A 17,096-nucleotide genomic window follows, 5' to 3' on the forward strand; every position below is an offset into this window, starting at 1 on the left:
TCTCAGAATCCCAGCACTGGAAACCCAACAGGGGTGAGAATGCCGGCTCTCAGCATCCCAGCACTTGAAACCCAACAGGAGTGAGAATGCTGGCTCTCTGCATCCAAACCCAAAAGGGGTAAGAATGCCGGCTCTAAGCATCCCAGCACTGGAAACCCAAAAGGGGTGAGAATGCCGGCTCTCAGAATACCAGCGCCAGAAACCCAACAGGGCTGAGAATGCTGGCTCTCAGCATCCCAGCGCCGGACACCCAACAGGGGTGAGAATGCCGGCTCTCAGCATCCCAGCTCTGGAAACCCAACAGGGGTGATAATGCCGGCTCTCAGAATCCCAACACTAGAAACCCAACAGGGGTGATAATGCCGGCTCTCAGAATCCCAGCACTAGAAACCCAAAAGGGGTGAGAATGCCGGCTCTCAGAATACCAGCGCCGGAAACCCAACAGGGCTGAGAATGCTGGCTCTCAGCATCCCTGCGCCGGACACCCAACAGGGGTGAGAATGCCGGCTCTCAGCATCCCAGCACCGGAAACCCAACAGGGGTGAGAATGCCGGCTCTCAGCATCCCAGTGCCAGAAACCCAATAGGGGTGATAATGCCAGCTCTCAGCATCCCAGCACTGGAAGCCCAACAGGGGTGAGAATGCCGGCTCTCTGCATCCAAACCCAAAAAGTGTAAAAATGCCGGCTCTAAGCATCACAGCACTGGAAAATGAACAGGGGTGAGAATGCTGGCTCTCAGCATCCCAGCGCTGGAAACCCAACAGGGGTGAGAATGCTGGCTCTCAGCATCCCAGTGCTGGAAACCCAATAGGGATGAGAATGCCGGCTCTCAGCATCCCAGTGCCGGAAACCCAACAGGGGTGATAATGCCAGCTCTCAGAATCACAGCACTAGAAATCCAAAAGGGGTGAGAATGTTGGCTCTCAGAATACCAGCGCCGGAAACCCAACAGGGCTGAGAATACTGGCTCTCAGCATCCCAGCGCCAGACACCCAACAGGGGTGAGAATGCCGGCTCTCAGCATCCCAGCACCGGAAACCCAACAGGGGTGAGATTGCCGGCTCTCAGAATCCCAGCACTGGAAACCCAACAGGGGTGAGAATGCCGGCACTCAGCATCCTAGCACTGGAAACCCAACAAGGGTGAGAATGCCAGCACTCAGCATCCTAGCACTGGAAACCCAACAGGAGTGAGAATGCTGGCTCCCAGCATTCCAGCGCCGGAAACCCAACATGGCTGAGAATGCCGGCTCTCAGCATCCCAGCGCTGGAAACCCAACAGGGGTGAGAATGCCGGCTCTCAGAATCCCAGTGCTGGAAACCCAACAGGGGTGAGAATGCCGGAACCAGCACCCCAGCACCCTAATCCCAGCAGGGGGTGAGAATGCAGGGACCAGAACCCCTGTGCCATAATCCCAACAGGGGTGAGGATGCCAGGACCAGCACCCCATTGCCCTAATCCCAACAGGGGTGAGGATGCCAGGACCAGGACCCCAGCACCGTAATTCCAACCGGGGTGAAACTGCCAGCACCAGCACCCCAGAAACCCAACAGGGGTGAGACTGCTGGAACCAGCACCCCAGCGCCGTGATCCCAACTGGGGTGAGAATGCCAAAACCAGCAACCCAGCACTGTAATCCCAACAGGGGTGAGAATGCCGGGACTAACACCCCAGCACCGTAATCCCAACAGGGGTGAAAATGCAAGGACCAGCATCCCGATGCCATAATCCCAACAGGGGTGAGAATGCCAGGGCCAGCGTCCCATTGCCATAAACCCAACAGCGGTGAGAATGCCGGGACCAGCACCCCAGTGCCGTAATCCCAACAGGTGTGAGAATCCCGGGACCAGTACCCTAGCGCTGTAATCCAATCAGGGGTGAGAATGCCAGGACCAGCACCCCAGCACCATAATCCCAACAGGTGTGACAATGCTGGGACCAGCACCCCAGAACCGTAATACTAACAGGGGTGAGATTGCCGGATCCAGCACCACAGCACCGTAATCCCAACAGGGGTGAGAATGCCAGGACCAGCACCCCAGCGCCGTGATCCCAACAGGGGTGAGAATGCCAGGACCAGCACCCCGGTGCTGTAATCCCAACAGTGGTGAGAATGCCAGGACCAGCATCCCAGCGCCATAATCCCAACAGGTGTGACAATGCTGGGACCAGCACCCCAGAACCGTAATACTAACAGGGGTGAGATTGCTGGAACCAGCACCACAGCACCGTAATCCCAACAGGGGTGAGAAGGCCAGGACCAGCACCCCAGCGCCGTAATCCCAACAGGGGTGAGAATGCCAGGACCAGCACCCCGGTGCTGTAATCCCAACAGGGGTGAGAATGCCAGGACCAGCATCCCAGCGCCATAATCCCAACAGGGGTGAGAATGCCAGGACCAGCACCCCAGTGCCATAATCCCAACAGGGGTGAGAATGCCGGGACCAGCACCCCAGCACCATAATCCCAACAGGGGTGAGAATGCCAGGAACAGCACCCCAGCGCCGTAATACCAACAGGGGTGAGAATGCCGGAACCAGCACCCCAGCACCGTAATACCAACAGGGGTGAGAATGCCAGGACCAGCACCCCAGCACTGTAATCCCAACAGGGGTGAGAATGCCAGGACCAGCACCCCAGCACCGTAATACTAACAGGGGTGAGATTGCCGGAACCAGCACCACAGCACCGTAATCCCAACAGGGGTGAGAATGCCAGGACCAGCACCCCAGCGCCATAATCCCAACAGGGGTGAGAATGCTGGGACCAGCACCCCAGTTCCGTAATACAAACAGGAGTGAGAATGCCAGAACCAGCATCCCATGGCCGTAATACAAACAGGGGTGAGAATGCTGGGACCAGCACCCCAGTGCCGTAATTCCAACAGGGGTGAGAATGCCGGGACCAGCACCCCAGCACCATAATCCCAACATGGGTGAGAATGCCAAGATCAGCACCCCATCATGCTAATCCCAACAGGGGTGAGAATGCCAGGACCAGCACCCCAGCGCTGTACTCCCAACAGGGGTGAGAATGCCAGGACCAGCACCCCATCACGCTAATCCCAACAGGGGTGAGAATGCTGGGATCTGCACCCCAGTGCCGTAATACCAACAGGGGTGAGAATGCCGGGACCAGCACCCCAGCTCCAAAATCCCAACATGGGTGAGAATGCCAGGACCAGCACCCCATCACGCTAATCCCAACAGGGGTGAGAATACCAGGGCCAGCACCCCAGCGCCGTAATATCAATAGGGGTGAGAATGCCAGGACCAGCATCCCAGCACCGTAATACCAACAGGGGTGAGAATGCCAGGACCAGCACCCCAGCACTGTAATATCAATAGGGGTGAGAATGCCAGGACCAGCACCCCAGCACCATAATCCCAACAGGGGTGAGAATGCCAGGACCGGCACCCCAGCACTGTAATATCAATAGGGGTGAGAATGCCAGGACCAGCACCCCAGCACCATAATCCCAACAGTAGTGAGAATGCCGGGACCAACACCCCAGCACCGTAAACCCAACAGGGGTGAGAATGCCGGGACCAGCACCCCAGCACCGTCATTCCAACAGGGATGAGAATGCCAGGACCAGCACCCCAGCACCCTAATCCCAACAGGGATGAGAATTCCAGGACCAGCACTCCAGCACTGTAATACCAACGTGGGTGAGAATGCCAGTACCTGCACCCCAGCACAATCATCCCAACAGGGGTGAGAATGCCGGGACCAACACAACAGTGCCCTAATCCCAACAGAGGTGAGAACGCCAGGTCCAGGAACCCAGCACCATAATCCTAACAGGGGTGAGAATGCCGGGACCAGCACCCCAGCACCGTAATACCAACAGGGGTGAGAATGCCAGGACCGGCACCCCAGCACCTTAATCAAAACAGGGGTGAGAATGCTGGGACCAGCACCCCAGCACCTTAATCCAAACAGGGGTGAGAATGCCGGGACCAGCACCCCAGCACCGTAATCCCATGAAGGGTGATAAAGCCAGGACCAGCACCCCAGCGCCGTAATACCAACAGGGGTGAGAATGCCGGGACCAGCACCCCAGCACCATAAACCAACAGGGGTGAGAATGCCAGGACCAGGAACCCAGCACCTTAATCCCAACAGGGGTGAGAATGCCGGGACCAGCACCCCAGCACCGTAATATCAACAGGGGTGAGAATGCCGGGACCAGCACCCCAGCACCTTAATCCCAACAGGGGTGTGAATGCCAGGACCAGCACCCCAGCACCATAATCCCAACAGGGGTGAGAATGCCAGGACCAGCATCCCATTGCCATAATCCCAACAATGGTCAGAATGCTGGGACTAGCACCCCAGCACCCTAATATCAACAGGGGTGGGAATGCTGGGACCAGCACCCCAGCTCTGTAATACCAACGTGGGTGAGAATGCCAGTACCTGCACCCCAGCACAGCAATCCCAACAGGGTTGAGAATTCCGGGACCAGCACCCCTGCACCGTAATACCAATAGGGGTGAGAATGCCGGGACCAGCACCCCACCACCGTAAACCTACAGGGGTGAGAATGCCAGGACCAGGAACCCAGCACCTTAATCCCAACAGGGGTGAGAATGCCAGGACCAGCACCCCAGCACCTTAATCCCATAAAGGGTGATAAAGCCAGGACCAGCACCCCAGCGCCGTAATACCAACATGGGTGAGAATGCCAGTACCTGCACCCCAGCACAGTAATCCCAACAGGGGTGAGAATGCTGGGACCAGCACCCCAGCACCGTAATACCAACAGGGGTGAGAATCCCAGGACTAGCATCCCAGCACCGTAATACCAACAGGGGTGAGAATGCCAGGACCAGCACCCCAGTGCCGTAATACCAATCGGGGGTGAGAATGCGGGACCAGCACCCCAACACAGTAATCCCAACAGGGGTGAGAATGCCGGGACGAGCACCCCAGTGCACCGTAATCCCAACAGAGGTGAGAACGCCAGGTCCAGGAACCCAGCACCATAATCCCAACAGGGGTGAGAATGCCAGTACCTGCACTCCAGCACCCTAATGCCAACAGGGGTGAGAATGCCAGGACCAGCACTCCAGCACCGTAGACCAACAGGGGTGAGAATACCAGGACCAGGAACCCAGCACCTTAATCCCAACAGGGGTGAGAATGCCGGGACCAGCACCCCAGCACCATAATCCCTACAGGGGTGAGAATGCCGGGACCTGCATCCCATTGCCGTAATCCCATCAATGGTCAGAATGCTGGGACTAGCACCCCAGCACCGAAATACCAGCAGGGGTGAGAATGCCAGGACCAGCACCCCAGCACTGTAATACCAACGTGGGTGAGAATGCCGGGACCAGCACCCCAGCATCGTAATACCAATAGGGGTGAGAATGCCGGGACCAGCACCCCAGCACCGTAAACCAACAGGGGTGAGAATGCCAGGACCAGGATCCCAGCACCTTAATCCCAACAGGGGTGAGAATGCCGGGACCAGCACCCCAGCACCTTAATCCCATAAAGTGTGATAAAGCCAGGACCAGCACCCCAGCGCCGTAATACCAACATGGGTGAGAATGCCAGTACATGCACTCCAGCATCCTAATACAACAGGGGTGGGAATGCCAGGACCAGCACCCCAGCACCATAATACCAACAGGGGTGAGAATGCCAGTACCTGCACCCCAGCACAGTAATCCCAACAGGGGTGAGAATGCCGGGACCAGCACCCCAGCACCGTAATACCAACAGGGGTGAGAATCCCAGGACTAGCATCCCAGCACCGTAATACCAACAGGGGTGAAAATGCCAGGACCAGCACCCCAGTGCCGTAATACCAATCGGGGGTGAGAATGCGGGACCAGCACCCCAACACCGTAATCCCAACAGGGGTAAGAATGCAGCCGGTACCAGCACCCCAGCGCCATAATCCCAACAGTGGTGAGAATGCCGCCGGGACCAGCACCGTAATCCCAACAGGGGTGATTTGCAGGTATCCCTCTGGTGTCAGCAGCAAGTCTCTATATTAGACAACACCTAAGTGATTAGCGCAGCAGTTTCCCAGTGCCTTAATCCCAACCAACAGGGCTGAGAATGCCTGGACCAGCACCCCAGCACTGTAATCCCAACAGGGGTGAGAATGCCGCCGGAACCAGCACCCCAGCACCATAATCCCAACAGAGGTGGGAATGCCGCCGGAACCAGCACCCCAGCACCGTAATCACAACAGGGGTGAGAATGCCGCCGGGACCAGCACCCCAGCACTGTAATCCCAACACGGGTGAGAATGCCGCCGGGACCAGCACCCCGGTGCCGTAATCCCAACAGGGGTGAGAATGCCGCCGGGACCAGCACCCCAGCGCATGAATTCCCAACCATCAGAAGTGAGAATGCCAGGACCAGCACCCCAATGCCATAATCCCAACAGGGGTGAGAATGCCTGGACCAGCACCGTAATCCCAACAGGGGTGAGAATGCTGGGACCAGCACCCCAGCGCCATAATCCCACCAGGGGTGGGAATGCCTGGACCGGCACTTTAATCCCAACCTACAAGGGTGAGAATGATGGGACCAGCACCATAATCCCAACCAACAAGGGTGAGAATGATGGAACCAGCACTGTAATCCCAACCAACAGGGGTGAGAATCCCAGGACTAGCATCCCAGCACCGTAATACCAACAGGGGTGAGAATGCCAGGACCAGCACCCCAGTGCCGTAATACCAATCGGGGGTGAGAATGCGGGACCAGCACCCCAACACAGTAATCCCAACAGGGGTGAGAATGCCGGGACGAGCACCCCAGTGCACCGTAATCCCAACAGAGGTGAGAACGCCAGGTCCAGGAACCCAGCACCATAATCCCAACAGGGGTGAGAATGCCAGTACCTGCACTCCAGCACCCTAATGCCAACAGGGGTGAGAATGCCAGGACCAGCACTCCAGCACCGTAGACCAACAGGGGTGAGAATACCAGGACCAGGAACCCAGCACCTTAATCCCAACAGGGGTGAGAATGCCGGGACCAGCACCCCAGCACCATAATCCCTACAGGGGTGAGAATGCCGGGACCTGCATCCCATTGCCGTAATCCCATCAATGGTCAGAATGCTGGGACTAGCACCCCAGCACCGAAATACCAGCAGGGGTGAGAATGCCAGGACCAGCACCCCAGCACTGTAATACCAACGTGGGTGAGAATGCCGGGACCAGCACCCCAGCATCGTAATACCAATAGGGGTGAGAATGCCGGGACCAGCACCCCAGCACCGTAAACCAACAGGGGTGAGAATGCCAGGACCAGGATCCCAGCACCTTAATCCCAACAGGGGTGAGAATGCCGGGACCAGCACCCCAGCACCTTAATCCCATAAAGTGTGATAAAGCCAGGACCAGCACCCCAGCGCCGTAATACCAACATGGGTGAGAATGCCAGTACATGCACTCCAGCATCCTAATACAACAGGGGTGGGAATGCCAGGACCAGCACCCCAGCACCATAATACCAACAGGGGTGAGAATGCCAGTACCTGCACCCCAGCACAGTAATCCCAACAGGGGTGAGAATGCCGGGACCAGCACCCCAGCACCGTAATACCAACAGGGGTGAGAATCCCAGGACTAGCATCCCAGCACCGTAATACCAACAGGGGTGAAAATGCCAGGACCAGCACCCCAGTGCCGTAATACCAATCGGGGGTGAGAATGCGGGACCAGCACCCCAACACCGTAATCCCAACAGGGGTAAGAATGCAGCCGGTACCAGCACCCCAGCGCCATAATCCCAACAGTGGTGAGAATGCCGCCGGGACCAGCACCGTAATCCCAACAGGGGTGATTTGCAGGTATCCCTCTGGTGTCAGCAGCAAGTCTCTATATTAGACAACACCTAAGTGATTAGCGCAGCAGTTTCCCAGTGCCTTAATCCCAACCAACAGGGCTGAGAATGCCTGGACCAGCACCCCAGCACTGTAATCCCAACAGGGGTGAGAATGCCGCCGGAACCAGCACCCCAGCACCATAATCCCAACAGAGGTGGGAATGCCGCCGGAACCAGCACCCCAGCACCGTAATCACAACAGGGGTGAGAATGCCGCCGGGACCAGCACCCCAGCACTGTAATCCCAACACGGGTGAGAATGCCGCCGGGACCAGCACCCCGGTGCCGTAATCCCAACAGGGGTGAGAATGCCGCCGGGACCAGCACCCCAGCGCATGAATTCCCAACCATCAGAAGTGAGAATGCCAGGACCAGCACCCCAATGCCATAATCCCAACAGGGGTGAGAATGCCTGGACCAGCACCGTAATCCCAACAGGGGTGAGAATGCTGGGACCAGCACCCCAGCGCCATAATCCCACCAGGGGTGGGAATGCCTGGACCGGCACTTTAATCCCAACCTACAAGGGTGAGAATGATGGGACCAGCACCATAATCCCAACCAACAAGGGTGAGAATGATGGAACCAGCACTGTAATCCCAACCAACAAGGGTGAGAATGATGGGACCAGCACTGTAATCCCAACCAACAAGGGTGAGAATGATGGGACCAGCACTGTAATCTCAACCAACAAGGGTGAGAATGATGGGACCAGCACTGTAATCCCAACCATCAGGGGTGATTATGCCAGGACCAGCACCCCAGCACCGTAATCCCAACAGGGGTGAGAATGCCGCCGGGACCAGCACCCCAGCACTGTAATCCCAACAGGGGTGAGAATGCCGCCGGGACCAGCACCCCGGCGCCCTAATCCCAACAGTGGTGAGAATGCCACCGGGACCAGCACCCCAGCGCCGTAATCCCAACCATCAGGAATGAGAATGCCAGGACCAGCACCCCAATGCCATAATCCCAACAGGGGTGAGAATGCCAGGACCAGCACCGTAATCCCAACAGGGGTGAGAATGCCGGGACCAGCACCCTAATCCTAACAGGGGTGAGAATGCCATGACCAGCACCCCAGCGCCGTAATCCTAATAGGGGTGAGAATGCTGGGACCAGCACCCCAGCACCATAATCCCAACAGGGGTGAGAATGCCGGGACCAGCACTGTAATCCCAACCTACAAGGGTGAGAATGATGGGACCAGCACTGTAATCCCAACCAACAAGGGTGAGAATGATGGGACCAGCACTGTAATCCCAACCAACAAGGGTGAGAATGATGGGACCAGCACTGTGATCCCAACCAACAAGGGTGAGAATGATGGGACCAGCACTGTAATCCCAACCAACAAGGGTGAGAATGATGGGACCAGCACTGTAAACCCAACCAACAAGGGTGAGAATGATGGGACCAGCACCATAATCCCAACCATCAGGGGAGAGAAGGCAGGGACCAGCGCCGTAATCCCAACCATCAGGGGTGATTATGCCAGGACCAGCACCCCAGTGCCCTAATCCCAACATCGGTGAGAATGCCGGGACCAGCACCCCAGTGCCGGCAGTATGATACAAACTCCACACAGAGAGTGACCTGGTTGGAATAGAAGCTACTCTATAGCCCTAGCACTGTGATGCAGCAGTTCTAACCACTGTGCCACCGTGATAGGAAGATAAGCCATTTAAACATTATCTGATAAAAAGAAAGACCAACAAGTTCTCACCACTCCACTGTGTTCCGGTCACCCAGGACCTCTCGGATCTCCTCCCTGCATTTCTCCTGGTGCTCGGGGTACTTGGCCATACAGTATAATATCCAGGAGATCCCGCTGGTGGTGGTATCATGTCCCTCAAACATGAATGTGTCCACCTCCGCCCGCAGGTCCTCATCAGACATGCCCTGACCGCTCTCATCCTGGGGAGTTATAAAGTATATGTACATTAGGCCCAGCTCCTACACATCCCTGGTAATGTTTTATTCATCGCTGAGTTATTCTATTATTCTATAGAGTAGACACAGACCAAAAAGTTAGTGAAATATGTTGTAACTGTGAGTCTTTTACATCACATTAGTCATTGGTAAGATAAAGGGCGGAATATACTAAGGGGTTATCCAATTAGATGTGTTAACCCATTTTCTCCCGTAAACCCGCGGTCACGTGGTATAATTTTCATGGGAGAACTTTTCTCCTTATCTTTCTTTATTACGTGTATTTAGAGAAAACTTCGTAATTTTTCTCCAGATTATTTTTCTCCAATTCTACTATTCTCTGGAAAAAAAGAGCGACTTCACACATGCCGGTTTTGACCGGGCGGCAAAAAGCTGCCCGGTATTTAACAGGCTGTGAAATGTAGAACTGCAGGGAACGGACAGGCTCCTTTCACACAGCACGGTCACGGCACAGTCACCGTGATATAGCCGGAAAAAGTACTATGCAGGACGGTGCCGTCGCCATGCCGTCCCTGCACGCCAGTAGTGTGAAGGAAACAATGGCCCTGATTCAGAGCCGGTCGCTATTTGCGCTCGCTCGTTCAAAAACAAGGGGTGGCTATTCAAATGATCCGTTCGCAAATTGCAGTCTGTTCACACCTCTAAGTCTGAACGAGCGAACAAAACATACGCTCGTTTATTTGTTAAAAACGCCCCCTGGCCGCTCGCACCATACGTCATGTCCGCTATTTATTAGGTTAATCGAGTACATCGACCAGCGTATGAACTGCTCGCTATTCTTGTGGTTGGTTTTTGCTACCACAATTTTGCGAGCAGTTCTGGCTATAAAATAACCCAGTGACGTGGTCAATGACGCTGCTGTATTAATTATGCACTCCCATAAAACGCCCGTTTTGACCTTTAAGCACGCCTGCGTTCTGATCTCCACTCCCCGTTTTCAAGCACCTTCCCCTGTTTCCACCCACAAACGCCTCATTCTGTCACTCAAAATAGCAGGCATTCGCTTATTTGCGAGCACATGAATTTCGGCCACACTGACTGGTTCGCGCATGCGTATAACGATCCGTACGCATGCGCAGATGTGCGAACATCGCTCGGAACGAGCGTTCTGCCGCTAGCGAGTGGCTCTGAATGAGGGCCAATGTTTCCTGTCACACACACGGGCTTCTGCCGGCCGGGCTTGTGCTGCTGCTGCTGCGTATGCCCAATAAGAAAAAAAAACAAAAACCTGACACAAAAAGCGGCTCAAAGCCGCTGCTTATGAAAGGCACGGAGTGCCGGAAAAAAGCCGTCCGGCTACCGCCCGGTTCTTCCCTGACCGGCCAGAACCGGAGTGTGTGAAATAGCTCTAAATCTCCATAGTAAAACACTTTATGGAAATGCTATCCAATGACAAGCAAGCGAGAATTTCTCGGGGTTATGGGCTTATATTATCAGCGATTTTCTTTTCACCACCTCTGAGCAGGTGGTAAATTATGCAAAACCCCTATTTTTGGCTAAAAATGTCAGGACTTGGGGCCTGATTCAGAGCTGAACGCTCTGACCAGAGCGCTCGCTCTGAATCAGGGCCCTACTCCATGAAAATGGAGCGGCCTCCTGGCCGCTCGTATAGCTGTGGGTGACCATCAGGGGCCAAAAAGCGGCCAAAAAGATGGTCGCGATGGTCTTGACCATCGCGACCATCAGGCTTGCGACGGAGACCCTGCGGTAGGGTCTCGCTGCCACAAGCCCTGGAGTGATTTTGGCTCTATCAGAGCCAAAATCACTCCCACTGACATCACTAGTGATGTCAGTGGGGCCGGCTTCAGACGGAAGGCGTTCCCATGGGAACGCCTCCGTCTGGCAGGCACGCCCCCGGCACGCCCACCAAAGGGGGCATGCTGTCAATCAACATCGACAGCAAGCCCCCTTTGGTGCGAGACCCGGAGCGATGGAAAGCCCGTCGCTCCCCGGGTCTCGCGCATGCGCACGATGGAGCTCCCTCCGTCGTGCGCATGCGCAGTGGGGAACATCGACCCGCTCACGAGCGGATCAGAATGACCCCCTTGGTGCAGAACCGCTGGGACACTTGATGATGACTAATATTTTTTTAATTAGCTTAATTTGACCAATAATGACAGGTCATTTTGGGGGTGAAAGTGCAGGAAAATGGGTTAATTGATGTGAGACAGGTATATGGGGGTACTGTATGGATAGGACAGGTATATGGGGGTGCTGTATGGATGGTACGGATATATGGGGGTGCTGTATGGATGGGACAGATATGTGGGGGTGCTGTATGAGTGGGACAGGTATATGGGGGTGCTGTATGGATAGGACAGGTACATGGGGGTGCTGTATGGATGGGACAGATATATGGGGGTGCTGTATGAGTAGGACAGGTATATGGGGGTGCTGTATGGATGGGACAGATATATGGGGTGCTGTATGAGTAGGACAGGTATATGGGGGTGCTGTATGAAGGGCCAGGTATATGGGGGTGCTGTATATGGAGGTGCTGTATGAATGGGACAGGTATATGGGGGTGCTGTATGAATGGGACAGGTATATGGGGGTGCTGTATGAGTAGGACAGGTATATGAGGGTGCTGTATGAATGGGACAGGTATATAGGGGTGCTGTATGAATACGACAGGTATATGAGGGTGCTGTATGAATGGGACAGGTATGAGGGTGCTGTATGAATGGGACAGATATATGGGGGTGCTGAATAGATAGGACAGGTATATGGGGGCGCTGTATGAATGGGACAGGTATATAGGGGTGCTGTATGGATAGGACAGGTATATAGGGGTGCTGTATGAGTAGGACAGGTATATGAGGGTGCTGTATGAATGGTACAGGTATATGGGGGTGCTGTATGGATAGCAATATGGGGGTGCTATGAGTGGGATTGGTGTATGGGGTGCTGTATGAGTGGGATTGGTATATGGGGTGCTGTATGAGTGGGACATATATATGGGGGTGCTATATGAATGGGACAGGTATATGGGGGTGCTGAATAGATAGGACAGGTATATGGGGATGCTGTATGGGTGGGACAGGTATATGGGGATGCTGTATGGGTGGGACAGGTATATGGGGATGCTGTATGGGTGGGACAGGTATATGGGGATGCTGTATGGGTGGGACAGGTATATGGGGGTGCTGTATGAGTGGGACAGGTATATGGGGGTGCTGTATGAGTGGGACAAGTATATGGGGGTGTTGTATGGATAGGACAGGTATATGGGGGTGCTGTATGAGTGGGACAGGTATATGGGGGTGCTGTATTGGTGGGACAGGTATATGGGGGTGCTCTATGTGTGGGACAGGTATATGGGGGTGCTGTATTGGTGGGACAAGTATATGGGGGTGCTGTATGAGTGGGACAGGTATATGGGGGTGCTGTATGGGTGGGACAAGTATATGGGGGTGCTGTATGTGTGGGACTGGTATATGGGGGTGCTGTATGAATGGGACAGTTATATGGGGGTGCTGTATGTGTGGGACAAGTATATGGGGGTGCTGTATGAGTGGGACAGGTATATGAGGGTGCTGTATGGGTGGGTCAAGTATATGGGGGTGCTGTATGGGTGGGACAGGTATATGGGGGTGCTGTGAGTGGGACAGGTATATGGGGGTACTGTGAGTGGGACAGGTATATGGGGGTGCTGTATGGATAGGACAGGTATATGGGGGTGCTGTATGTGTGGGCCGGGTATATGGGGGTGCTGTATTGGTGGGACAAGTATATGGGGGTGCTGTATTTGTGGGACAGGTATATGGGGGTGCTGTATTGGTGGGACAGGTATATGGGGGTGCTGTCTGGATAGGACAGGTATATGGGGGTGCTGTATGTGTGGGACAGGTATATGGGGGTACTGTGAGTGGGACAGGTATATGTGGGTGCTGTATGGATAGGACAGGTATATGGGGGTGCTGTATGAATGGGACAGGTATATTGGGGTGCTGTATGAATGGGACAGGTGTATTTAACATTGCAGGTGGGTGTTTAAGTATTTTAAGATTTTTTAAAAGTGGTTTAAAATGCCCCAAATATATACTTAAATCCATTTGTATACACTCCATTCACCCCTAATTTAAAAAGAACATTACTCTTGCAAGAAAACACATACAATATACTCGAGTGGAATAAACATTTTCAGGGAAAATGATGCAATGTTGGGAACTTTTGTAGGAAGCAGTAGAAACACGCTGGTCATTATGGTGCAAGAACTACGCCCCAGTAGCCCTTAAATAGTGTGATAAGTTCCCAATCGCACGATTGGTCTGTATTCAGGAGATCGTTACGGAAGCTCGCTAGCTATTGGATACTGCGAAAACTATGAAGCCGAAAGTAGTAGTTTTCTCGTGATAGCTGCGATAACGAAATTATCGGAGAATAGCGTAAATATCGCATCTAATTGGATGCCCTCCTAAGGGGTAACATGCGGTCAAACCCGGTGGGGGCATTATCTAATAAATGCCTGTGGACTTCTTACCAGGTTTCTTCTGAGAGGGATTCAATCGAATCCCTCCCAGTGCCCCCCACGGTTGCGCGCGCCATTCTTTGCATGCGCAGAGGTACTTCTGGGTAATAAACCCGGAATTCCCTCTAGCATATAGGTATCGCATAGGACAGCTCTTATCGGGAGAGCTGCCCTTTGCCATTTTAATCGCATTTCTAAGTACATACCGGCATTATTAATGCTGGTATGTACCTCATTGCGGTTGTGATGCTTAGTACATCCCACCCTAAATGCTAACAAGGCTCAATGTTTGTGGTCTACGTCAGTACTGAAATCACATAAATTGTTATGGTACCGGCATATCATTTATAAGGAAAAGAATGACCGTATGTCGCACATAATACTCTCTCATTTAGCGTTTATAAGTAACCTGGTTCTTTATTCTTGTAATACGCAGCATAAAAAAGTGAAAAATAAGATCAGATGCCTCATAAAACTGCAAAACTATCACAGCGGCCGGAATAACAATCAGCGCAACCAACTTGATGATGGTAATGATGATGACTGATGTTTAAGTTAAAATAATAAATATATGAATAATGTTTTGTGATAATGTAGTAACTTTTTCTGCAGAGTTTGCTAGGAGTCAGGACATGTCATTTCCTAACTTTTAGTTATTCCCATGACGGCCTCGGCCTACAACAGGCCGGAAGATCCCTGTGCTCAATCCCACGGGTCTGGTTCTCTCAGGGATGGGGAAGCAGCACGTGTTCTGCAGGCTCTGATTCCCAATATTCCGCCCTATTCCTACCTGGCTGAGGCTGGCGCACGCTATGTATGAGGCACCTCATGTACTTAGCAGTCGGTAAGTCCAGGCTAAAAACACTGGTGGTGGCTCCCATTATATGGGGGAGGGCACCTGTTATAACTCTTTATTAATTAATGTTTTTAACTACAATTAAAATGCGTGCCACAACTGTAAGCAACTTGTGCTGTCGTCCATCTCCCTGGGCACAGAGCTCCAGAAAGTACAAGCTACGTTTAGCTCGTGCAAGTGCACTGCAGCAAGGCATAGGGACATCAACCATAAATTGTGCTCTGTACGGAACATTTTTCTTTTCTTGGTGGAAAAACACTTGTAATGCGCTTAAAGCTTGTTTATTTTTTTTAAATTGTATGGAAGTGGTTTTATAATTATTTCTAAAGAACATAACATCAACCGCAGAATGGATCTTATCAGAAACTCTGATTTTAGGACAAACCACGCTTTTTATAGTAAATGGTGTAATTCCAACTAAACACAAAAGATCTTTAGGGGTAAATTTACTAAGATGGGAGTTCTTTTTAAGTAGTGATGTTGCCCATAGCAACCAATCCGATTCTACTTCTCATTTATCTAGCACCTTCTAGAAGATAATACCTGGAATCTGATTGGTTGCTATGGGCAACATCACTTTTTAATAGAACTCCCATCTTCGTAAATTTACCCCTTAATCTCTGTGGCTGGTTCAGAATCAGAGTTCCAGGCAAGTCAGGTGTAATTACACTTGCATTGTGTGCGTGGAGCCAAGGGCCTGATTCAGAGCCGCTCGCAAAAAGTGAGCTCTCGCTCCGAATCAGGGCGGGCGCTTGTTTTTTAAGTTGCGGCCTCCTGGCCGCTCTCATATCTGTGGGTGACCACTCACAGCTTATGCAAGCTGCCAGGTGATGGTCGTGATGGTCAAGACCATCGCGACCATCGGGCTTGCGACAAGACCCTTACGGTAGGGTCTTGTGGCCGCAAGCCCCAGTGAATGTCCTGCTCTTATAGCAAGAAGTCCACCTACTGACATCACGAGTGATGTCAGTAGGGCCGCCCACAAACGCCTCCATTTGCCCAGCCACCCCCCCCTCCCCGCCTTCCAAACGGGGCGAGCTGTCGATCAACTTCGCACTGGCCCACCATCGGCCCGCTTGCGAGCGGGTCAGAATCAGGCCTTAAATGCGGAAAATTCATAGTTTTGAAACTACTCATAGGCAAAGTAGCTCTGATAAATAGTGCCATCTTGTGGTTTGTTGTGTAACTGCAGACTTAAAAGATTTGTGAATCTTATGGAGGGTACGGGATGCAATTGGGAAACCTGTTGACGTGATCCCGACAGCCGGCTTCCCGATTGCTTTATCCCGTCGTGGGTTAAATGACAGACATCTATATCTAGACGCCTGTCATTTTCCCGACGCCGGCAGACAGGCGCCCGGCATCCCGATCGAAGGTGGGGGAGGGTTAGTTTTAGTGCACCCGGGGGGGGACTTAGGGTTAGGCACCCCCCCGGGAGGGTTATAGTTAGACAGCGGGGAAGGGGGGGGTTAGGGTTAGGCACTTACAGGGGGGATTAGGGTTAGGCACTTGGGGGGAGGTTAGGGTTAGGCACCCTAAAGGAGGGTTAGGGGGGGTTAGGTTAATATATACTTACCTGAGGACGATCGGGAATTCCAACGCTGTCGGGCTGGCACTGCCAGGATCTATTTGTCGGGCTGCCGGGAATCCCGAGGGTACATAGGGTCAGACTGCTCGACGGTCAGATAACTATAACGATCGGTATCTGATCGTCCTGCATGTGCTGGATCGAACATCCAGCACATGCAGCAACCCCCCAACTACTATAATGACCTACGTTCAACGATTGCAGGTCCCTATAGTAAACAGGCAAACATGGTTGATATCGATGATGGCCTGCATGCACGTGCGATGGTCGATATCTATATTTACCATTCATGCTCACGCATTGTTTGGTCGTTGAAAGGGGTAATATTCTGGTCGTTATACACGATCAATCAGTAAACGATATC

The 17,096-nt window shown here is 53.2% G+C and overlaps 1 protein-coding gene across 1 annotated transcript in view; it reads right to left on the reverse strand.

Annotated features, from left to right (window-relative positions):
* Window positions 1–17,096, reverse strand: part of LOC148474692 (cytochrome P450 4B1-like) — a 120,015-nt gene that overhangs the window by 52,646 nt on the left and 50,273 nt on the right. Inside the window, exon 8 of the mRNA XM_088458235.1 lies at window positions 9,591–9,781. Within this exon, the coding sequence (XP_088314361.1) occupies window positions 9,591–9,781 (191 nt within the window). The remainder of the gene's footprint in view (window positions 1–9,590; window positions 9,782–17,096) is intronic.

Source organism: Taudactylus pleione, unplaced genomic scaffold, assembly GCF_031769625.1.
Source record: "Taudactylus pleione unplaced genomic scaffold, aTauple2 ptg000819l, whole genome shotgun sequence".
NCBI lineage: Eukaryota > Metazoa > Chordata > Amphibia > Anura > Myobatrachidae > Taudactylus > Taudactylus pleione.